Below are 24,992 nucleotides of genomic sequence, written 5' to 3' on the forward strand. Positions count from 1 at the left end.
ACATAGTTTCAGATACTATTTTAAGGAACATTTCTTCTTACATTAATGCCCTACGGTTGTGCAGTCAATACATTCAATCATCCCTACTATTCTTCACAAGCTGGGCTCAAGGAGGAACTTTAAATGGAAATTTACATTGTATATTTCAAATATGTCCAGAAAGGTATTTTAAATGACATTTCAATTGTATTTGTTAAGAGTGAATGAAGTAGATTCTAAAAAGAGGAGATGGATACGTGAGCATTGGGTGAGAATGTCTAAATATTAGAGTACATCACTGTAAATACAAAGATTCAGAAAAAAAATCACAAGGAAGAGAATTGTGGGACCACATTTATTCCACTCACTTTCTAAACTAACAGTCAAATGTAGGTTCTTCACGGAATGCTTTAAGATTTTAATATTTCATCTAATACAGATACTCAGAATCCAAACTGATTTGGTCTGAGATGGGGTCTGGGTGATATATATATTTTTCAAAGTCCCCAGATAATCCTAATATGCAGCCAGAACTAATAATCTCCTGGACTGTCAGCCTGCCTAATCAGGAAGAATAGACCTCCCCCAAAAGCTGTAGGAAATTATTCTTCTGCCCTTTTAGCGCTAAAGGACATCCAACCTTCCAAAAGCAGAGAAGTCTTTTAATGTGTAGTCAGCCTGGATCATCTGGGTAAAGACAGATTTTAAAAATTAATATTTCATTAGTTGGGGTTAAAAGTAGTTTAATCATTATCACATGCTTCGCTAGTTTATATTTTTGTATAGCTTTATTTTATTATGTTAAGGTTTGTATCCATATTAAATGGGCCTTTCAGCTTTGTGCTAACTGGAAATTATATATATGTGAAATTATACATATGTATGTTTATATTTACATGAATGTGAGTATATATTAGACATGTGTGTGTGTGTGTGTATATATATATATATACATATATATATACATATGGAGAGAGAGAAGGAGATTTCATGGGATCATGAATACTGAAATACGTCTTTCAGGCATCTTCTAGCTGTGTTCATGCTAATAGTCAGCAGTTCATTGTAGAAAAACCTTGTTTTATGCAAGGAAGAATGGAATATGGTGTGCTGTAGAGAAGGCGAGCTTGATATAACAGTAAACCGATCATCAACAGAACAGGTTATCAACTCCTTGTAAATGAAAAACTTGATCGATTTTCCTTGGCACACACTTCTTATTGTCCATGGAAAGACTTGTAAAAGTTGTCCACGGCATCATAGAATCATCACAAAGCTGGCTGGTCTTGTCTTGGCCTCCACACAAGAGGCTGTGGCATCTGATCACACAGGAGCGTGTTATGGGGTTCTCCCCAGAGGTCATCTGCAGTCTCAGTCCAATGAAACGTTCTCCTTCAAGTAGTGATCGCGCTCAGCACATCTGGGGACACAGGGGCCACTGAGGCTACGCAAAGAAAAATGCCACTAAATTGTTTCCTAAATGGTGGAATTTATTTCAGTGCTAACTTACAATGGAATGAGATAAACTATTTACATAAAGCTTAAGTACAAAAAATATAATACAATTTTTACTGTACATAATCAGGATTCTCTTATTTTGTCCCCCAAATGTAGAGATGAAGAGGGGGCTGGTATGGAAGGAAGCTTGGGGAACTGTTGGCAATACTCGGGATCATCCTTCATGAATTTATTATTCATAAAAGATGCAGAGGTTTGGGTTATAGAACCTGGCAACTCGCCAAGAGCAGGGAGTGAGCGGGACACTTTCACTTCGGGGATACCAGCTCAAAAATATGCCTGTTTTCCTCTGAGTTGAGGCTGGGAGCCCGTGAGAGTTGGTTTCTGCTGACTGGTTGGGAGACACCTGCCCGCCCCTTCCCTGAACTTATGACATTGATCCAGGGCAGCGGGCAATGGGCGCCCTGCCTGCACTGCCTCAGATGGTGTCTTAAACTGATTTTGAAAACAATGTATCTACCAGGTGTCATTAAACAACTTTTGTAGATATAGACCTGGATAGCTCTCAAGTGAGCATTTAAGACCAGTGAAGTGATAAACAGAAAAAAATGAAGACCTCTGGAAATCGGTATTACACATTTTTAACAACAAGGTTTCTAGTGAAACATTGAAAGTCAAATGTAAGGGCTGAAAAACCCCCATCCCCCATTGGTCCTGAGGGGGAATACCCAGAAATCCACAAGCATTCCAACAGAGCAACCAAAGCTCTGTTTTTCTCATTCCAATAAAGGGGAGACAGTGCTACCTCATTCTAAGAAAGCTCCATTATGATTAATATATATGGTCTTTTAAAAATTAATTTCAAGATCAGTAACTTTCTGTAAGTTTACCAAGGGGTCAAGGTGGCTTCGGGAAAAGGTTCCATGAAAAAAAAATGAAATAATCCCAAATAAGTTTATTTTGTATCACAAAACAGCAACAGCAAATTAACACAGAATGAGGCATTTAACATTTCATAACATCTTCAAAAGTCACATCAAGTGGCATAACACACAAATTTAGTTACACACTTTTGAAGAATGCTTGGACCGAGTTTGTGCACTTCCCTTGCAGACAGTGTAGAATTTTGGTGGTGGATGTAGGTGCTTGTGTTGAAGGTTCATAGTGTGCTTTCTCCCAAAGTGCGGAAGTTCAAGTCTGATTTTGGCCAATGGTCATGGTACAGGGGAAAAGGAATCAAATTTAGCAGAGAAAACACTGTTAACTTTCTTAACCCAGACTAAGAATGAAAACTTTGTGAACTTATGAAGCAAGTTTGACATTGAGTTCAAACAAACAGCAGGCCATATTCTAGGTGGTTCTCATTCCACTCACCATATCTGTGCCAGTCATCACCAGCCTATGTCTGATTTTCCTGTATCTACAGACTTGCCTGAAGACAGACAGTAACAAAACCCTCTAACTTCTATAGGCATCCTATTGACATTCCTACTACAGAACGAACGTTAAGGTGTTTTTTGGAAAATGTAGAATTAAAGTGATGTCAGTTTCTGGAAGGCTGGGTTCACCTAAATTCTGAACACATCGTGGCACCCATTCTGGCATCATAGCCGCAGTGCGGGTGGAAATCACATCTGACGATGATGTGCTTCTTGTTCATTTTCTATTCCTGAGTTCAAAGAGGCATATAAGAATGATTTTCTTCAAAGTATAGCCAATCAGTCCTCTGCTTTCAACCAATAATATCCAGATGAAATGATAAATCATTACCTTAAACAAGGCACTGGCAACTTTTAATAGGAAATTAAGCCATCTGCACTTACTAATCAGGCTCTTTCTTAGTGACATGTTAGGAGGATAGTTAGGATTTTCTGAAATCCAGATTTTGCTCTTCAGCTTGTATTTATCTAAAATGGGGATCATTTTGAGCTATAATATTTGGACCATTTTTGGCATTAAGTTGCCAAAAATCTGAGAAAGTACAGGATCGTGTTTGAACTGCTGGCCTCAGATTTCTGACTGATATGCAAGGGGTGGAATGAATTCTATTGCCCATCCAACACGTTAGTTTAAGAAATACCATAGAGTGGTTTTCTATCTCAATTTTTCTCCCTTCTGGTCTTAAAGTATATTTCACTAGTTACTGTCATCATGGCAACAAAGTAAAACATGTTTGCCTGAATGAGAATTAGTACTGAATCATGGGAAACAAGCTTGATAGCTTTTTTTCTTTTCTATGGCAAAACTAATACGGTCTTTTGAAAATACTATATGAGACACCTTTCACTAGGAACAGTACATTCATGTCAGGCTCTGATTTTGGTTTTGATGATGCTCTTAGACCCTTTGCAATGTGAACTTACATTTTCAAAAGAGAACAGGTCGCCATTCTTAACGCTTCTGAAACATGTACCAAATTTTTGATGATGCAACATATGATCATTAAAAAAATCTCACTTTGATCCATCTGCTACAAAAATATCTATAACACATCTTTAACATAAAACCATAAAAAAGATTATGGAATAGTCATTTTAAAAATCCCTGCCAATGGTCCAACTTTACGTCTTGTTCATTACTTTTCAATTTCCAAAAGAGAAAATAAGCAAGGATGAAAGCAATATATTTTCTTGTGTTTTATCAGGTTATCAAGATGGATAACCAGAATGCATTGGTTCTGTATTTATAGAGTTACAAAACATCTTTAAATCAACTAATATTAATGACTTCAATAGGAGAGAACAGCAGAAATAAATTCCACAATGGCCACTGGTCTCCAAATATTTTATCTTACATGGTAATACATTTGAAATATTTGGCATTCCCTTTTGTACATTTCTCAGGCCAAGATGAATGTTCTCCCACTTCACACCCATTGATCAGAATGGCTTTCTAGTGTCTGATAATAGTTAAGGATAGGTAATCAGAGGTAATCAATTTTGGTAATGTCATGTCAACATGAATCACCAAGCCAACATAAATTACCATGAAATGATAGAAACAGTAGAAGGAATAAATGTGCTGGGCATGGCCAATGAGATCTGTGTACTCCAATTTGCATCATCTTAAAAAATAAGAGCAGAGAGTTTGCATATGAGTAGATTTAAGGTTAGTGTTTTAATTCTCTGCCTTCACGGACAAGGATTATTGGAGCTGTGAGATTTAAGCACAGCCCTGCCACATGGAGAGCAGCGGCCTGGAGGCAGACTCAGTGCTTGGCATCCACTACTGCTACCCTACCTGTTGCCTCTGGATAGATGTTCCAGAGTCACTTTCTGAAACAGAAAGACAGAATTAAATATAGTTACCCCAAAATGCCACACATAAGAAAACTCCACTGAAATATAAAAGACACCCTGGGGCTAAGGAAAGTTGATGCCCGCAGGGCTAAGTCAATGCTGAAAGTGGTTTGACAGTGTTGGGGTAATGGACATGATTGACTCTAAAAGTGAGGGAAATCTCATAAAGGGGCACTGGAATATTTGTAAATTCAGACACTAAGGAGGCTGCACCTCCAATGTGCATTAAGGACGTGTTTACACAAAATGACTAGCTGAACGCAGACCTGATATATTTTTTAATAAAATCTCCTTTGATCTGTGGTTACACAAACAGCATCCCTTTAGGTAGCCCCTGGGATTCCCCTGCTGAGACTTTGTCCATAACTTGAAAGGCATCTGACTCACGAACTCTACCAAAGTCTCCAGTGGGAACTCTCACCACACAGGCTTTGATTCTCATTAATTTCACCCTTTTGCAAATAAATAAGGAAATAGAGGCACCTTTGCCTGCACTCTGGGCAGTTGATCCCACAAGATCCAGGGATCAGCCCACAGGACTGCGCAAGCAGATCGTGGGTCCCCACCTGGGACTGTCCAGGACACTCGGCTGGGAGGGACCAGGTACCCTTCTTTTCAAGGTCACCTTCTCCCACATTCACTTCCTTTCTCTTTGCATCACTGGTGAGTCAATGGGGCCAGACCCGTGGCTCATGCCGTTCCCATGGGCTGAACCCTCCTGGGGACAGAGGCTTCTTCACGGCAGGGGGCCCTCACATCCACTCACCCTTTATTCCTCTCAGTTCCTTTAAAATCTCTGCCCACCCTTGACACACACAGCGAACCCTCTTTTTTCCCAATATTAATGCCGATTCTAGTCAGAATCTATAGGCTTAGTGAAATGTCTCTGAAGGAGAAGGGAAGTTCAGAACCTCCCATAAGCGTCCAGGGACAGCAGCACAGAAACATGCCTAAAGCGAGTCAGACAACTGGGTAAGGAAACACCCAAGTCTGGGGATGCTGGGTCTTCACGCAACAGAGGCTGATCCTGTGCCCCCAGAGCACCTCAGAATTCACAGGAGTCCATCTCATTCAGGGTGACAAAGCCCTCAGTGTCATCAAAGCCATCATCTTCAGAGCTATTTGGGGAAGGTCACCCCCTATGCAGCGAGCAGGGATTCTGTGGCACTGCAGGGTTGATATTAACAGTGACTAGTCTAGTCTAGAGAAAGCACTGAGCACGGGGAATCACTTCCAAAGAATTTAGATGTGAGATTAAAGCCAGTTTCCTAATGAAAACCAGCCAAACTTCAATTGTACCCAGAAATAACCCTAGAAATTAAACTGTGATTAATGTCATTTGATGTTAGGCTCAGAGAGATGCAATTTAAAAATATTAGTCTCTATCTGTACCGCTTGTACCAGAACGAAAGGAAGGAAGGAAGGAAGGAAAGAAGGGAGGGAGGGAAAAGATAAAGAGAATGAAGAAATCACACAGTAATTTAAAAGGTGAGAAGTGTTGGCAGGAATCCCAACCATCCCAGCCTAAGGAAGAGGTGCTTTATGAAGGTTCCAGCAGAAGTGGTAGGTACCAATGTGAAAGCCCATCACATGGCGGCTTGATGAGGGCTACGGAGGGGAAGCATAAACACATAAGCAACAGCTCTACACTGATGGGAAAACAAAAGTTATTCCATAGATTCTTAAAATACTTGGATTATAGCTAAAACTAAACAAACTGATATCCTGTTAAGTAAGAAGGCGGGATGGAGGGAAGGAAGGAGGACGAGAGAGAGGAGAACAATTTTCTTTTGAATAGAGTGTCAGGAAACAAAAATGAGTGAATTTCTTTGCAGTGATAATTGTAAAGATTTATGTAATCAACAACATGAAAATTCCATTGTAGGGAAGGGTGGTTTCCCTAGTCATTGCACAAGATTGATTAAAGACCAACTTTGATGTCATTTGGGAAGCATTTCCCATCAAGTCCAGTGATACTTTTTTGAAATATCAGTATCCTCTTTCCTAGGGGAAAGAGAATGAACTTTTAAGCTTTGAAAATATTGCGGGGGAGGAATTAAAAAACCGGCTAAAATACGCTACACAAATGAGGACATTTTTCTTATAGGAAAGTGATGAGACGGGTTGAAGCATCCAATGAAAATCCAACCCAAGGAAAATTAGAAAACTATCTGGCTAAATTTCACTTCCTAAGTGTGGACTTTGCGTAGAAACAGAGCAATCTCATACAGCATACAAGGAATACGGGAGATGTAACATGAACTTCCCACTGGAAAGACCCGGAAAATCATTCATTTGAAATCTATCAGACCTCCCAGAGCCCAACTGCAATTTAGACTTTAATTTTAGTAGAGCCGTTTCTGAAAATTTGGGCATATAAGAATATTTTGAACTCATCAACATTCATTACTAAACATAGGATTTTTCAAATCTTTAAATTGGATAGGGTGAAAACCTAACCAACCTGTGTAGGCTAAAAGTCTGTGTCCCTCAATGCCCACACTGTAAGTTTTCCCAGCTCTGAAGTTTCATTTATCAATAAGAACATGTCTTTATGTCCACCCAGGCCTTTATCACAACACCCAGAGGCATAAAATGAATAATTTCAATCTTGTTCTTACTTTCAATAATTATTCAACCAACTGTGCCATCAGTTTTTTGCGAGTAATCTACCCTGTTTTTTTTTTTTTTTCTCCTGGGGATCCCTCTGGATAGTATCAAAACACCCTGAAATGCTTATGAATGATCGAAGCTCAGAACCATGGAATCATTAAAATCCTTACTTGCCAACACCCTGACCTCTCAAGGTACTTCTTGAAATGCTGCTGCCCCCATGCAGGGAGAAGTGGGAGTGGATGGATGGCAAAGCAGCACTGAGATCAAAAACAAGAGGCACCAGAGGTGAACATCTCCTCACCTGAACTAGAGGAAGCAAATGACAGCTTGGTACTTGGGGAGCACTTCAATATGTACAGCAACAAGCTGCAGAAAGCCAGCTTTACACATCATTAATGCTCTTGGTAGGGGCTGATGGCCATACATTAGTTCTATCAGGGAGACGGAAAATAAAAAAGTTGCTTTTCATTAAATGTCATGTTTTTCAATACTTTCTGTAACAAGGAAAAAAAAAAAAGTTGTCTTCAATTATATTTCAGTCCTTTCAATACTTTCTTCATCAGTATCATGAATGTTCAAGATTTTTCTTTGCAGAGAGAGGGGAGGTGTAGAGTCTGTTATCCAAATGCTAAACAAGTGGTTATTTTACAGAGTGGTTCTTTAGGATGTTACTGTGGACCAGACAGGTGGGCTACCAGGCTGATGCGCGACAAGGAGCTCCCTGAAATGCCATGAAATCCACAAGTCAGAATAAGGCGAGCTTCACGACAGCATGTAGAACACGTTCCCCCTTCATCGTGTCTGTACCTCTGCTCTTTATACTCACCTACCCCAGGGACAATACAGTAATGGCAGCAAGACCAAGGGTAGAGCATCTCACACCTCATACCATCACCTTTACAGATATAAGCCAGGTTGAATCCCTGGGTGACCTCAGGCAAGAAGCATTCCAAGTCCAAACATACACAGTATCATTCAGATTGAGAAGATGGAGATCCATGGTGAGTCACTGTATGGCCACATTCAGATTCTTCATTTTATCAATACTATAAACCGTGCGGAGGTGGGGAGGCTCTCATATAAAGTGCCTAATTTCTTGAATTAAAACATCATGAAGATTTACGCTCAAGGTCAAGAAGATGTTCACATTTCTAAAGACTTCTTCCATTGTGGGTGGTACAGTTATGAAAAAGCTCAAGAAAACAACTGACTTGTTAGAAAAATGGACTGAACACAATAAAAAAAACCCTGCACACCATGGCTCATTAAACAATGATCAAGAATTGTAGACCAGATTTTCACGAGTAGATTTTTGTTGCTTTTAAGAATGTGTCTTTTTGGCAGCAATGGGACACTAGTGGCTTGAAATGCACTTGAGAGTACCCAAACTCCATCTCTGAAGTCTTGGAGACATGGGCAGTCATGGAGCACAGGCCTTGAGGAACTGGGGCAGTTACAGGAAGCCAAAAATAGAAGAACTCTTAGTACTCATCATAGTTATTGAGATCTGTAAAGTAGGCATTAGAATAGGTCTTCCCAGTGAGATGTGGGTTGAAGTATTTGTTTCTTTCCTCTAAGATCAAGTTGTTTTTGTTAAATGCCTGTAAAAAATGAAATAGAAGATTTAGGAATATTCAGTAAGTAGTATTTCAGAAAGAGAATATAGTTAGGAGACAATTACAGTTGACCCTTGAACAATGTGAGTGTTAGGGGCACTGACCCTCCTCGAAGTGGAAAACCAGAGTATAACTTATAGTCTTCCCTCCAGATCCATGGTTCCTCCATATCTGAGGTTCCCCTGTACCCTCAGTGCTGCATCCTGGATACAACCAACCTCTGATCGTGTAGTACTGTAGTATTTAATACAGTAAGTCCCTACATACGAACCTTCAAGTCGCGAACTTTCAAAGATGCAAACACGCATTCCCATGTCCAATCACATAAGTTAGTTCACGTGTCTGGTGTACATTGTCACATGTGTGCATCCTCTACAAGTGGTTGTGCTTTTGTGTACTTTACTGTACAGTACCGTATAGAGTACAGTGGTACATCTTTATTTCTTGCCTGTTCACTCGATGCCAGCCCCTGGATGCCAGCTGTTGTACTGTACTACTGTACTTTTCAAGGTACTATACTGTAAGATTCAAGTATTCTCTTTACTTTTTGTGTTTGTTTGTTTTTTATGTATTATTTGTGTGAAAAGTATTATAAACTTATTATAGTACAGTACTATATAGCCGATTGTGTTACTTGGGTACCTACGCTAACATTGTTGGACTTTCGAACAAACTGGACTTACGAAGCACTCTCAGAACAGAACTCGTTCGTATTTAGGGGACTTACTGTATTGAAAAAATCTGCATATAAGTAGACCCGCACAGTTCAGTATTGTTCAAGAGCCCACTGTATGTGGAATTCGAGCTCTCTCCTAAGGCTCCATTATTTTAAGATGTGTTTTCTCACTTCTCACTTGCTTCCTCACATCATTTGCTGAGGACTTGCCTGGTAACTAGAATGAGGCTGGTAGGCTTTTAGACCAGACTGCTTCTGAGCTTTACTCAGAAAGTCTACTTTTGAACTTTAGTCAGGAAGTTTCCAAGTGTTAGAAAACCTAAATCAAAATCTCCCAGAAACCTAAAACTCTAGTGATTTCAAATTCATAAACGCTTTGAATATTACCACTTATAACTGGATAGGTGTTTAAGCAGCTTTTGGATTGTCATTGGTAAGAGATTTTGAAGGAAAATATTTAAATAAATGCACGGGATTCTTAGTTTCTCTTCATTTTCTACACTTGTTGGAAGGTGACTACCGTGGCCATTTCTGACACAGATGCTCTTCCTCATTAACAGTCATGAAAGTTACCCATACTTTTAAAAAGCTAAACTGTCCGAGAAAGAGGGTAACTTTTAAGAGGACCAAAATAAAGATGTGAGGTCGTAGGCACGTCCAAATGCCCAGGACTCGTCTGGGCAAGGAGTCAGAAGAAAGTTCTAGAAAGATTCATTAGAGACTAGGCAGCAGTACTTTGCCTTCAGAGCAGCAAGTTTTCTGATGAAGTGCCTACTGGGTCTTCAGTGAGAACGGAAGACCAGCTAAATTATCTTCTGATGCTTGAAGCAGTAGTCACCACAGATAAGCTGATGGGATGGGATCACGTTGAGAGGGGCCACATTCTTGGGTCCTGGAGGTTTTTTCTTGAAGAGTTTTGGCTCTGAGAGGGTGCGTGGGGCGTGTTATTAATTCCTGGTGCTTCACTTCCTGGCTCTGTTATCTGATCAGTATAAGGTGCTGATGGACTCTGGATCCTGCTGTAAGTAAGACCCATGAGTAGAAGTGAATTGGCTCCGTCTCTGTGCATGTGGGTGCCTCATGGCGGGGGTGGGGAGGGCAAGTGTGAACACTGCAGCTCCCAGCACACGAGACCTTCCAACCAGTGGCAGTTGTAAGGGCTGAAGATATTCCGTACTCCCACATGGGAAGGAAACTGAATTTCAAAGGAAACCATCATAGCAGAGAGAGGGCATCAAATACTCCCTAAGAATATTAAGGGGAACCACCAACTTAACAGGAATATCAAAATTTAGGTAACTTAATGAAATATTGCCATTTGCAGCAACATGGATGGACCTAGAGATTATCATACTGAGTGAAGTAAGTCAGACAAAGACAAATATCATATGATATCACTTATATCTGGAATCTAAGAAACAATACAAATGAACTTATTTACAAAACAGAAATAGACTCACAGACATAGAAAACAAACTTACAGTTACCAAAGAGGAAAGGTGGGGGAGGGATAAATGAGGAGTATGGGATTAATAGATACACACCATTATATATAAAATAAAAAACAAGGATTTACTGTATAGCACAGGGAACTAGATTCAGTATCTTGTAATAACCTATAATGAAAAAGAGTCAGAAAAGAATATGTATGTATAACTGAATCACTTTGCTGTACACCAGAAATGAGCACAGTATTGTAAATCAACTATACTGCAATAGAAGAACAAAAGAGAAAAAAAAAAACAAGAAAAAAAATGAAAGTAACTTAGCTCATGAGAACTCCCTGCATTCATGTGGGTGGTAGGGGAGGTTGGGTGCAGTAACAAGAGCCTGTGATGTCTTTCCAGCCACATTCCTGACCTCTTGTGTAGACACAGTAAGAACAACAGCCACTATTTGCTGGATGCTGGGCTTCATGTACCTTAGTCCATTTAAACCTCACAACAATGATACAGGAGTACATAGTGTTAACCCATTTTAAAGATGGAGAAACTGAGGTTCAAAGTAGTAAGTAACTTGTACTCTGAACCAGGATGCAAAATGCCTCAAATAAAAACCACTTTTATTTTGCCAGGCAGTGTTCAAGGCATTGTGTATAATTTACCTCACTTTATTCTCATTATCTCCAATTCGCCAAGAAAAAAAATGGAGGCTCAGTTAGTATGAATACCTGGGAGAAGTCTACCCGGCTGGTAAGTGACTCATAAACCTAGATCTGTCAGGCTCACCCCTTTTCCACCTTTTCTTCCTTAGAACAAGAAGGAGACTGGTCATTCACTCTAAATCTCTGGGTGAAACACTGGGTTATTAATCACCCATTCAGGAAATTTAACACAATGCATCACCTCCCCCCACCAATTGCACCAGCACCAACATTACACAGAATTGAAGAAACGTCAGTATGCTTCAAAGTTATAAGAAGATAGTCTTTATAATAATGTAACAATTGTTCTCAGGATGCCATCCTGGGGATTCCTGTAATGGACCTGTACATGGACATGTATATCTGATTGACCAAACCCCATCCTCATTTCACTGCTCAGCATGTGCAGGTCCTCAGCACGGAGCTCTTCTCTTTGGTGGGACTGCTCTTTGTGTGCTGAGGCACAGTGGAGGCAGATCTGGATGGTGACCAATCACTCGATAGTTTCCAGTATTTTATTTGTTGCCATTTCCATGTCCCATTTTTAACCTACTTCCCAATATGAGAAGCCACCTTTTCACAGGAACAGCGAAGCTTAAAAGGCATGTCAGAAAATGCTTGCTTGCTCCCTTTGTAGCTGTTGAGATGTCTGCCATGTGGCTGACAGGGTCCTGGTGCTCCGGCCGGGTGTCAGGCCTGAGCCTCGGAGGTGGGAGAGCCAATTTCAGGACACTAGACCACCAGAGACCTCCTGGCCCCACGTAATATCAATCGGTGAAAGCTCTCCCAGAGATCTTCATCTCAACGTTAAGACCCAGCTCCACTCAACGACCAGCAAGCTATAGTGCTGGACACCTTATGCCAAACAACTACCAAGACAGGAACACAACACCACCCATTAGCAGAGGAGCTACCTAAAGTCATAATAAGTTCACAGACACCCCAAGACACACCACCGGATGTGGTCCTGCCCACCAGAAAGCCAAGATCCAGCCTCATCCACCAGAACACAGGCACTAGTCCCCTTGATCAGGAAGCCTACACAAGCCACTGAACCAACCTCACCCACTGGGAGCACACAGGAAAAACAATTGGAAATACAAACCTGCAGCCTGCGAAAAGGAGACCCCAAACACAGTAGGTTAAGTAAAATGAGAAGACAGAGAAACACACAGCAGATGAAGGAGCAAGGTAAAAACACACCAGACCAAACAAATGAAGAGGAAATAGGCAGTCTACCTGAAGAAGAATTCAGAGTAATGACAGTAAAGATGATCCAAAATCTTGGAAATAAAATGGAGAAAATAGAAGAAACATTTAACAAGGACCTAGAAGAACTAAAAAGCAAACAAATAATGAACAGCACAATAAATGAAATTAAAAATTCTCTAGAAGGAATCAATAGCAGAATAACTGAGGCAGAAGAACAGATAAGTGACCTGGAAGATAAACTAGTGTAAATAACTACCACAGAGCAGAATAAAGAAAAAAGAATGAAAAGAATTGAGGACAGTCTCAGAGACCTCTGGGAAAAATTAAATGCACCAACATTTGAATTATAGGGGTCCCAGGAGAAGAAGAGAAAAAAAAAGGGACTGAGAAAATATTTGAAGAGATTATAGTTGAAAACTTCCTTAATATGAGAAAGGAAATAGTCAATCAAGTCCAGGAAGCACAGAGAGTCCCATACAGGCTAAATCCAAGGAGAAACACACCAAGACACATACTAATCAAAATATCAAAATTAAATACAAAGAAAAAATATTAAAAAGTAGCAAGGGAAAAGTAACAAGTAACATACAAGGGAATCCCCATAAGGTTAACAGCTGATCTTTCAGCAGAAACTCTGCAAGCCAGAAGAGAATGGCAGAACATATTTAAAGTGATGAAAGGGGAAAACCTACAACCAAGATTACTCTACCCAGCAAGGATCTCATTCAGATTCAACAGAGAAATTAAAATCTTTACAGACAAGCAAAAGCTAAGAGAATTCAGCACCACCAAACCAGCTTTACAACAAATGCTAAAGGAACTTCTCCAGGCAGGAAACACAAGAGAAGGAAAAGACCTACAAAAACAAACCCAAAACAATTAAGAAAATGGTAATAGGAACATACATATCGATAACTACCTTAAATGTAAATGGATTAAATGCTCCAACCAAAAGACATAGACTGGCTGAATGGATACAAAAACAAGGCCTATAAGACACTGATGAAAGAAATTAAAGATGATACAAACAGATGGAAAGTTATACCATGTTTCTGGATTGGAAGAATCAACATTGTGAAAATGACTATACTACCCAAAGCAATCTACAGATTCAATATAATCCCTTTCAAACTACCAATGGCATTTTTCACAAAACTAGAACAAAAAATATCACAATTTGTATGGAAACACAAAAGACCCCAAACAGTTAAAGCAATCTTGAGAAAGAAAAACGGAGCTGGAGGAAACAGACTCTGTTACTTCAGACTATACTACAAAGCTACAGTAATCAAGACAGTATGGTACTGGCACAAAATCAGAAATATAGATCAATGGAACAGGATAGAAAGCCCAAAGATAAACCCACGCACATATGGTCACCTTATCTTTGATGAAGGTAGCAAGAATATACAATGGAGAAAAGACAGCCTCTTCAATAAGTGATGCTGGGAAAACTGGGCAGCTACATGTAAAAGAATGAAATTAGAACACCATACACAAAAATAAACTCAAAATGGATTAAAGACCTAAATGTAAGGCCAGACACTATAAAACTCTTAGGGGGAAAACATAGGCAGGACACTCTATGACATAAATCACAGCAAGATCCTTTTTGACCCACCTCCTAGAGAAATGGAATAAAAATAAACAAATGGGACCTAATGAAACGTAAAAGCTTTTACACAGCAAAGGAAAACATAAACAAGATGAAAAGACAACCCTCAGAATGGGAGAAAATATTTGCAAATGAAGCAACTGGCAAAGGATTAATCTCCAAAATATGCAAGCAGCTCATGCAGCTCAATATCAAAAAACCAAACAACAATCCCAAAATGGGCAGAAGACCTAAATAAACATTTCTCCAAAGAAGATATACAGACTGCCAACAAACACATGAAAGGATGCTCAACATCACTAAACGTTAGAGAAATGCAAATCAAAGCTACATTGAGGTATCACCTCACACGAGTCAGAATGGCCATCATCAAAAAATCTACAAACAATAAATGCTGGAGAGGGTACGAAGAAAAGGGAGTCCTCTTGCACTGTTGGTGGGAATGTAAATTGATGCAGCCACTATGGAGAACAGTATGGAGGGTCCTTAAAAGACTAAAAATAGAACTACCATGCGACTCAGCAACCCCAGTACTGGGCATATACCCTGAGAAAACCATAATTCATAAAGAGTCATGTAGGGGGCTTCCCTGGTAGCGCAGTAGTTGAGAGTCTGCCTGCCAATGCAGGGGACATGGGTTCGTGCCCCAGTCTGGGAAGATCCCACATGCCGTGGAGCGGCTGGGCCCGTGAGCCATGGCCGCTGAGCCTGTGCGTCCGGAGCCTGTGCTCCGCAGAGGGAGAGGCCACAACAGTGAGAGGCCTGTGTACCACAAAAAAAAAAAAAAAAGAGTCATGTACCACAATGTTCATTGCAGCTCTATATACAATAGCCAGGACATGGAAGCAACCTATGTGTCCATCGACAGATGAATGGATAAAGAAGATGTGGCACATATATACAATGGAATATTACTCAGCCATAAAAAGAAACAAAACTGAGTTATTTGTTGTGAGGTGGATGGACCTAGAGACTGTCATACAGAGTGAAGTAAGTCACAAAGAGAAAAACAAATACCATATGCTAACATATATATGGAATCTAAAAAAAAAAAGTTCTGAAGAACCTAGCGGTAGGACACGAATAAAGACGCAGATGTAGATAATGGACTTGAGGACATGGAGAGGGGGAAGGGTAAGCTGTGACAAAGTGAGAGAGTGGCATGGACATATATACACTACCAAATGTAAAATAGATAGCTAGTGGGAAGCAGCCACATAGCACAGGGAGATCAACTCGGTGCTTTGCGACCACCTAGAGGGGGGAAATAGGGAGGGTGGGAGGGAGATGCAAGAGGGAGGAGATATGGGGATATATGTATACATATATACAATTATACCCCAATAAAGATGTTAAAAATAAATAAATAAGGCAGATCATCCAAAGAATTTGAAGAATAGATACATGTATATGTATAACTGAATCACTTTGCTGTGCACCTGAAACTAACACAATGTTGTTAATCAGCTATGCTTCAATATAAAATAAAAATAAAAAAAATAAGAGGAGCCACTTACCTTGTCCCCCACCCTGTCACCTATGCCACCACCACTGAGCTTTGCCATCAGCGTCCACCTGCCTTCTCTGCACACCTGGCTGCAGCGGAGGCTGCTGATCCCTTACCTTGATGGCCTCCACCGAGTCATACTTGTCCAGTTTGTTGATGTGGTTAGTTATGCTGGTGTTGAGAGGGGCGGGTGCAACGGGGTGGATGACGGTGGCATCGTGGGACTGCTGCTGGTACCGCTGGCAGTAGGTGTAGACAAGCAGCGTAAGAAGGCAGCCCAGGATGGAGCTGCTGAGCCCCACGGCGATCATGTGGAACAAGTTGAACTCTGGGAAGACAACGTCAAAAGTGAGGCCACCCTGGAAAAGGACGCGCTCCTCCCCAGCTCAGTGGGCTCAGAGAAAAAGAGAAGGACGCCATGGAAAGCTCCACACTCCTTCTAAAACTCAGGAAATCATAGGGCCTTCCTTTGAAATGTCGTGGCCGCCAAGACACTTCTCTGCAGCGAGTTCAGTGTAGTTTAAGTCAACGCTCTTATGGATTATAACCACCGTATAATATGGTGATCTTTTAAAGATCACCAAATACGCTAGCAGAGACACTTTTTTCTTTAAAGGCTTGTAAGAGACGGTTCTTCTGTTTCAAGTGCAGCATGATCTGTGGTCTGGGGGGTTTCTAGGGAACATGTTTTCCGTTTTCCTGAACAGGCTGAGTCCCTGCTTGCAGCCTGGCTGTGTCCCGGGAACAAAGCAAGGATGTATCTAGTACTTCCAATCACTGCTCACCTGCAAGCCCGACTATTTCCCCCTCCTTTATCATTTCATTTTATTTAAAAATGTGTTCCGATTATATCGTTCTTATGTTTTCCATTACGTTTTTTGGAATATGAAGATACACATATTGTATAACATTTGATTGCATGAAAATAAAAGTGCAAAAGGATATACAAGAATAAATCTTGTTTTCTTTCTGAGAGGAAACCACTGTCACCACCTTCTCCTGTGCTCTTCCAGAGACACTCTGCGCACTTGCATGCTATATGTGCGTGTTGTAAACATTATCCTGGGTACCATTTTTTCACTCACATTGTATTTTGGAGACCTTTCAAAGAAAATGGCTTACTCCAAAGAAACAAAGGATTTGTGTCAAAGGAATATGATCTATTAATGGTCATGAAATGACTCTCTTTTTTTAAAGTGTTTTTTCTATCTAATAGCATCTTTAAGTAATTTTCTTTGAGTTATAAATACACAATGTTGAATAAACAAGCTGACATGGACTCATGTCTCTAAGACAGGATTGGTTTGAGTGACATCAAGGAAGCTTAACCAAGAACTGCTTAATCTCTGACAAAGAGCAACAAAAGAAAAAAAGATATTCATTGTGTGTTGGCAAAACACCTTACAATCAAAATTTTAAGCCTTTCAGGGAATAAAGACAACATCTGAGCCATGACCATGAAGCTGAGATTACTGAAAATCAGGTAAAACAAAACAGGACCTCAATTTTTCTATGCTGTGTTGGCACCGTATAGCTAACCAGTTGCCTAAGGGTTCTTGGCCCTATGTCTCCACTGCACATCCTGGGGATCTGGCTTTTCTTCCAAGGTGTCCCCTTCATGCACCACCAGAGGGCTGAGTGACACCCTGGCTCTCCCTGCACCCAAATGGGACCACTGAAGATGCCTGCTGGGCACCCCTGTGGATGCCGGGTGAGACTGCTGGGCCATGTGGGGAGGTCCCCAGGGCTCTCGGGGAGAAAAGACCCGTGAGTTTGTCTACTACACCCAGGTTCTGGGATGTTTTCTCCTTAAACACCTGGGATCCTCCCGAGGACTCTCTGAGCTGTCCTCGCCTCACCTGGGATCCACAGCACAGGTGGAACATCCTTCATCCGTCCCTAAACCCTCTAAGCGTCTCCCTTTAAGCTGTGCCCCTTTGCTGTTCCTGGACACTGTTTTTCGGGGCCCTGGGCCCTGGGAGGTAGATTCGCTCCAGGAGGTGGATGAACACCGCGCGGAGAGGCAGCCTCGTCTCTGTGAACCAGAACCAACGTACTCCACCCACGCTGAGACTCCAAACAGGTGACTCCCAACACGCGCCTCAGGTGTCTTCAGCACCTGAAGCTGGATAATCCAGGAGGACGTTACTAGAACACTCCACAAATATCACCCACTCCCTGACATCCACCTCAATTTTTCACTTCTTGATTATCCTGTCACTGGTTTAACAAAGTGAAAGGAATCGCTAAATCTTTGGCTGTTCCTGATTTTGTCTGAAGACTCTAGGGCTGAACCTGGGACAGCTGGATAAAGCATCCAGGGGCCATTCTACCAGCAACCGCTAGAAGCTTCTACTCTAACCCTGAAGTTGCCCTCAAGATAAGCAGGAGTGATTTCATACCTGTTGTCATCTCTCGATACTTTAGCCGTTTGGACCCCCCAGGGTCAATGCAGCATATGAATAAAAGTACTTCTGCTGCACTGATAAAATAATATATAGAAGATGTATGGCTCTCTCCCTATGCAGGTACTTTGTTATTAGTCAAATGAATCATTCCTGCAGGTGCCTGGGGAAGGCTGGGGCCAGCTGACATCTTTATGATGATTATACAGTCTTTGTGTCTCAGGCAACTAAAAATAGCTAAGTTGGAACATTTCAATAGGCCTACATTTTTTCTGCATAAGTGAAAAATCAAGCCTATTAAATCTCTTGAATCTGCTTAGCATGGCTCTTTGCTTTGAACACAATGCTTTTTGCTGTTGATTTTGGTCAGTAAAGCTAGAATAGAAACCAACTACCCAGCGATTCAACTGGCTGATTTTCTGTGCAAAGTTTGATTCTTCTCGACAAACTGAAAAAAGCATCCCCAAACATCCTTGCTAGGTGATTGTTTTTACCTCTCAGCTCCACAATTAGCCCCATCGGACCTCTTACCCACCTACTCTGCTGTGTCAATGTCAGCAGCCTAAGATCTAAACGATTGGTTCTGAATATTATAGAGTAATTAAAGTTTCTGTGATTGAATCAATAGCACCTCAAGGCTTGATCTGGTGCAGCCTTTGGAACAGCTGGTTCAGACACGCAGAAGCTGCCTTTTAGGATGCAAGTGAGCCTTCGGCACCCTGTCCTCCCGGGTGCTCAAGGTCTTGGCAGGACTCCCGTATCTGAACATTTTGGGATGTTTTCACTTGCCAGAAGGCTGGCCGAGGAAAGTGGTTTTTGAACTTGTGTTAGTCCTGGAGGGCATGCTGGCTGCCCCCAGGTTCTGCCTTGACCTCCCTCAGGGCAGGAACACTCTCTACAAGCTCTGCTCCAGTGGTGACCCCGGGTGTTGTCCAAGAGTGTCGCCTGACCGGGGCTGCTGTGGCTGCATCCCCCAGATACCCTCCTCTGGGACACTCTGCACCAGGCCCCTTTTCCCGTGGTGCTCCGGGCTGAAAGCTCACGCTGGGATCCCCTTGCCCAGATCCAAAGCTGGCTTCACTTAGACTGTTTGTGTGAACCTCATCTCTCTGACCCTCAAGATCCCTATTTATAAAATACAGATAAAAAGACGTGGCTGCTCTCCCTTTCCTACAATTCCCCAAACAAAAATTTCTCTGAAAACTGATTTTTCATCACTCACCTGGCAGCGAAGCCTGACCTGACCTGATCATTTGCTGCAGAACCAGGATGACTGGCAGCTTCACTTCACCTACATTTCACGGCAACGTCATCAAAGAGGTTGGTTACGGAGTGCGACCCCCAGACCTCGCCGTGTCATACCTTATATGACCCGTATTACCCATCTATAATCTGCAGAGTGCTGACTTCCAAACCCTGCTCTACCTCCAAGGGTTTTACATAAAGAACAGTGGCCTGTGGCACCCACACGAATGCTCTTTGTGAGGGTGAAATAGGATACCTCTACGGTGTCTGGCACACAGTGACTGCTGACCTAAAAATACTACAGCTATAATTCTTTTTATGTGAACCAGCCAACATTCATCTTGCAGCCGGATCCCCAAGTAGTGGCTCACTGAACTGACCCAGTCAGACACCAGACACTGCCCTTCTCAGGCACAGGGCTCTCTTGGGATATGACTTTTGGTTCCAGAGGGGCTGGGGCTGTTTGAGTCCCCGCTGTAAGATCAACACCCCGCACAAAACTGACACAGAGCGGGTGCTCAGGAAAGATGATTGAACAAATGGATTAACAGATGGCTGACTAAACAGATAGAGCGTCACAGATAGCAGATTCTTAACCAGTGTAGTTAATAAATAAGTACATTCCTAAAACACACCGATGAAAATCCAGATTCCTTCTGAGTGTGAGAAACCAAAGCCCGTTGGGCTGAGCTGCCTGGGACCTCCCGCTGGAATGGATTATGTTAGAAATGGTTAGGAATAGTCCTAACCTATTAGGATTATTCCTAACCAGTTAGGAATCAGCTGCACACATGAAGTCCTAACCTATTAGGATTCCTAACCAGTTAGGAATCAGCTGCACACATGAAGATGCTGGTCTTGTGGGTGGTTTTTGGCTCTGACACCAAAGGTGGACCAGGGCTGGGCTCTGATCAATGGACAGCCAGTCCCTCCCATCCAAACAGGATAGAACTAGATGGGAAAGTCCAAAAGCATTATGGATTTGACCCAGAGAATGTGATTTCTGTCATTCAGGGTTGCAGGAAGTTAGAAAAATATCTCTGGAGATAAAGGTATAGCCTTTTGCCCATAATAAAATTCTGACATTTTATCATTTCGGCAGTTTGGAGATTTGAGGCCGGTTTCTATGGATTTGCACTATACATATAAAGAAAATGGTTGAATTCTGTTTTACTCATAGGAAATCTAACTGTAGCTAATACCCAGATCACTGGGCCATAAAGCTTATGTCCACTCGACTCACCTGAAGGGCTTATTAAGCCAGAGTGCGGGGCCCCTCTCAGGGAGGTTCTGACTCTGTAGATGGTGGTGCAGCCTGAGAATCTGAATTTCTATCAAGTTCCCAGGTGATACTGATGATGCTGGTCTAAGGACCCCCTGAGAACCACTGATCCAGATGTCAAATATGGACTCCTTAGCATTTCTACTGCCAAAATATAAGGTGTTTGGATTCAGGAGTTTCTCCAGTTTTATTTTAATTTTTTCTTGGCCAGTAGCTGAAACATCATATGAAACATATGGCAAGAGAAATGACTGGAAAATACCTGAAATTAATTAAGAAAAATAACTTACCTCCACACCTTTTCTCTTCTACGCTGCTGGATCTTGCCACAGATACTTCTGGAAAAACAAAGTTTAATCACAATGTATAAAGGGTGTAGGGAAGGAAGATCACATTAATGATTCATTTATGAAATGTCTAATGATTTTGAGTTTTATGTGAGTCAGTTTTCAAAAGCCTGATTAATTGTTTTTAAAAACGTATTTCTTTCTTTTTTTTTCTTAACCAACCGGAGATGTATTTGGTCAAGGTCACCTTGATTGGAAAGGGGTGAGATTCATTATTACAAAAAGAAAATGCTATGGTCCCTTGGGTTGAAACTAGGGCACTAGCTTCAAAGTAAGGCTGGCATATGGGCTGATTTTCTGTTACAATGTATTCTGCCAGCTGTGGAACCCCACAGTGTTTGTCTGTAGTATTTCTGCCTCAGATTTTTTGTCTCATCAAAGTCAGTGTTGTCACATTGCCTGGGGAGGGGGACCACTCCACCAGAGCTCAGAGGAAATTGCCAAAACAAATAACCTTCCTACTCGAGCCCATTCATGATCTTTGCCATGGCCCATGTGAAACTGACAAGTAGGAAGCCAACAAAAGGAGAGATCCACCTAAATGTTTAAGCCCAAGGATAAACACCATTTCAAGAGTCCAGAAACACTATTCTCTCCTGTATTGATTTCTCATGCGTTAACAAGAATTAAAAATATGTCTATGGTTGAAAAGGAAACAACAATAAACACTCTTGCAGTTCTAGACCACAGAAGATTGAGGTGTCTTTTGAGGCTGAAGCTGATAGTTTTTTCTAAAATAATATCTTTCCTTTAGTGAAGGAAAACAAGGCATTCCCTGCTATTACCTTGTAAGAGGTTAGTCTCTGCTTTTGGCCCACATCAGAGTGCTAAGGCACATGGTGGGCATATATGTAGGCCCGTGCCTACAGTGAGCATGTGATGGGTGACTAGCTATCACTAATAACTAAACATCGATTTCACATGGAAAAGCCTGTAGCCAAAGGGCCAAGCCAACCTCTTCTCCAAGACGAGAGCAAGGACAGCCTCCCTTTTTCCCAAATAAACTAAGGTTGTATGAAGAGAATGGCCCTCTTTTCTCTGTGCAAACGCATACGCACAACCTTGCCAAAGCATTTAACTTAATATTAAAGTAACCAAATAACCTATTTTCATTTTTTGAACAAACTATTCTGATCATGTCATAGGCAATAAATTGTAGAAGAAGACATTGTGCTTAAAAAAACCTTAAAACTCATGGCCTAAATTCAAGTCTACAGACGCAGTTATCTACAAATCTATAATCACCTTGAAACCACAAGAGTTGATTGAATCATCTCTGTTTTAGCAAACAGGACCTCATAGAGCAGATAAAACTCCCACCTAGGAATCACTGTCTCTCAAAATATCGGAAATGATTTTGTTTGCACTAATAAGCATCTCCCCTCTTACCCGGGAGGAAATTGGAATCAAAAACACAGGGCCGGCTCTCCGTGGTGTTTCCGGAACACTGGCTTCCCACGGGGAACAGAAGAATGCACTGGCGGATGCGGACCTGGACCCCAGACACATCACACTCGGACCATTCTGACCACTCCGACCAGCTCTCTGCAGGGGCCAGAAGACAGAAGATGCGGCAACAAGACCCACTAAGATCCATCAGTCTGGAAGTTGGGTCAGCTTATGTACATAAGGTTTCATATGATGTTTATGGGTCTGTGTATAAGTAAGATGGACTCGTATCTTATGACCAGTCCAGTAAATAAAATACAAAGGAGCAAGAATAAAAGAACTCATATACCTTTGATTAGAAATAATGTGCTTAAAATACATTTTCTAAAACTCACATTACTTTAATGCTCTAAATTAACTGTATTAGACACTCCATAAGCTAATGCATGAAGCCTGGCTGTGCATGACCCTTCCTTGGTGGAGAAGAGATCATCAATGCAGACCCCACTCCTACAGGGTCATACTCAAATCCTTCTACCGGCCTCAGTGCTCAAGCAAGAGAAATGACAGTGTGTTAATGAGAAAGTCCTGGATGTGAAAGGGGTTCAAGCTACTACAAATACTTTCTTTCTAGTTGTGAAAACAACTTTGCAGGGTCAGTACACCAAAGGCAGGCTGTACTCATGGTAGAATTCACTCTATCCCTTGTTTACTGCCACTGAAGCACATCCACACACAAGTCATCAAGGCCAAAAGATGAACTAGCTAAAGTCACTTTACCCCAAAAAGATAGATTCGCTAAGATGTGTTAAATTCACCGGACCTACAGATGTGTGAAAAGAGAGAATTAATACTCATTTTATGTAAGGAGGTTAAAAAAATGAACTCTCAATATTATTTATGAAATATTAATAATGTAAAATAATGTTTTTCTATGCAGCTTGGTTTTTTACTTGGTTTAATTTAAAATTAAAATTGGCAACCAAACTTGTGTTTTGATCCATTGTAAAGGGTATAATTTTCCTTAGAAATTTGTAAAGTGCCAGTTTTGGGGATGACTGAGAATCTGGTTTCTAGGCACTTTTCAGTATACATGGAACCTTCAAGGAAAGTCTGCAGGAGCTAGTTAAAAACATGTGTGTGTGTGTGTGTGTGTGTGTGTGTGTGTTTGTGTGTGTTTCAAAGTCGAAGTTAGACTCAGAAGAGATTGTCTCATTTTCATTCCAAGTGGTCCCTACATGGCAGAAAACAAAGCTAATTCTTGGATGGGGTGGGCTGCTGCAGGGCATCCACTGGGCACATGGGCCAGCTGGCCTCGGAGCCCGGAACCCCCATGCCCACGGTCCTGGGGGGATTCCTGTGAAGCCACTTCACAAGGGTTCTCCTGCTTCCCCACCTTGATTCTAAGCAACTAAATGTCAGCTCCCATTACCAGCTTAAATATTTTAAGAATACTTGGTTATCACTGGTTTCTGTAACTAGTTCTGCAACTACAGCATGGTGAGAATGATTCCATTGCAGAACAATGTATTAGGAGGTCACATCACCGGCAATAGTGTGGCATTGACGTGTTCCCCTCTTTTGGTCTTATCGTGATGTGGTTTCATCGTTTCACCATTTGCATACCAGGAAAAGGGTGAGTCTCCCTGCTGTCTGCACGGGCCTGGCCGGGTTGCTTACCGGGGCAGGGCTGCGTGTTGCAGAGAGCCTCTTCCGTGTGCAGGCCCAGGCAGATGTCGCCTCCATAGGCGGGGGCTGGGTTTGTGCACGAGCGGGTCCTCATATAATGTCCACCTCCACATGTCGCTGAGCACTTTGACCAGGAGGACCAGCAAGACCACACGCCATCCACTGGGAAGGGACACAAAGTCACACCACTTCTGAAATCCACATCTGACCCATGCGATGTAGCTACAGAGAGTCTGCACTGTGTGAACGCGTTGTGCGCACCACTGACCATCACAGGAGGGGGGTCAGGACCTTCCACCTGGCTTTTCACATTCCTCTCTACGCTTCTTCAGTTCCTCCCATTCTTTCAGGAAATAGTTCTAAGCATGTAAAATGCAAGCACGAGGATGACCAAGGAGTGCATGTACATCTGCAGTACAAAACCCAGTCTCTGGGAAAGGCCATGAACTACAGAACAATGTTCTGTAGTTGTTCAGGTGAAGCCCCAGCTAGCGCTACCTCTGCCAGCCGCCCA

At 41.8% G+C, this 24,992-nt stretch overlaps 1 protein-coding gene across 4 annotated transcripts in view; it reads right to left on the reverse strand.

The window, feature by feature from the left end:
* Positions 1-1,448: 1,448 nt before the first annotated feature.
* SEMA5A (semaphorin 5A) overlaps positions 1,449-24,992 on the reverse strand; it is a 486,740-nt gene continuing 463,196 nt past the window's right edge. For all 4 annotated transcript variants that reach the window (XM_067730359.1, XM_067730362.1, XM_067730361.1 and 1 more), the window contains 5 exons: positions 24,470-24,640; positions 22,790-22,945; positions 21,344-21,391; positions 16,238-16,449; positions 1,449-8,953 (listed from right to left, as the gene is read on the reverse strand). In XM_067730359.1, coding sequence (XP_067586460.1) covers positions 8,834-8,953; positions 16,238-16,449; positions 21,344-21,391; positions 22,790-22,945; positions 24,470-24,640 — 707 coding nt within the window. In that variant the 3' untranslated portion in view covers positions 1,449-8,833. The remainder of the gene's footprint in view (positions 8,954-16,237; positions 16,450-21,343; positions 21,392-22,789; positions 22,946-24,469; positions 24,641-24,992) is intronic.

Source organism: Pseudorca crassidens, chromosome 3 (genome assembly GCF_039906515.1).
Source record: "Pseudorca crassidens isolate mPseCra1 chromosome 3, mPseCra1.hap1, whole genome shotgun sequence".
NCBI classification, from domain to species: domain Eukaryota; kingdom Metazoa; phylum Chordata; class Mammalia; order Artiodactyla; family Delphinidae; genus Pseudorca; species Pseudorca crassidens.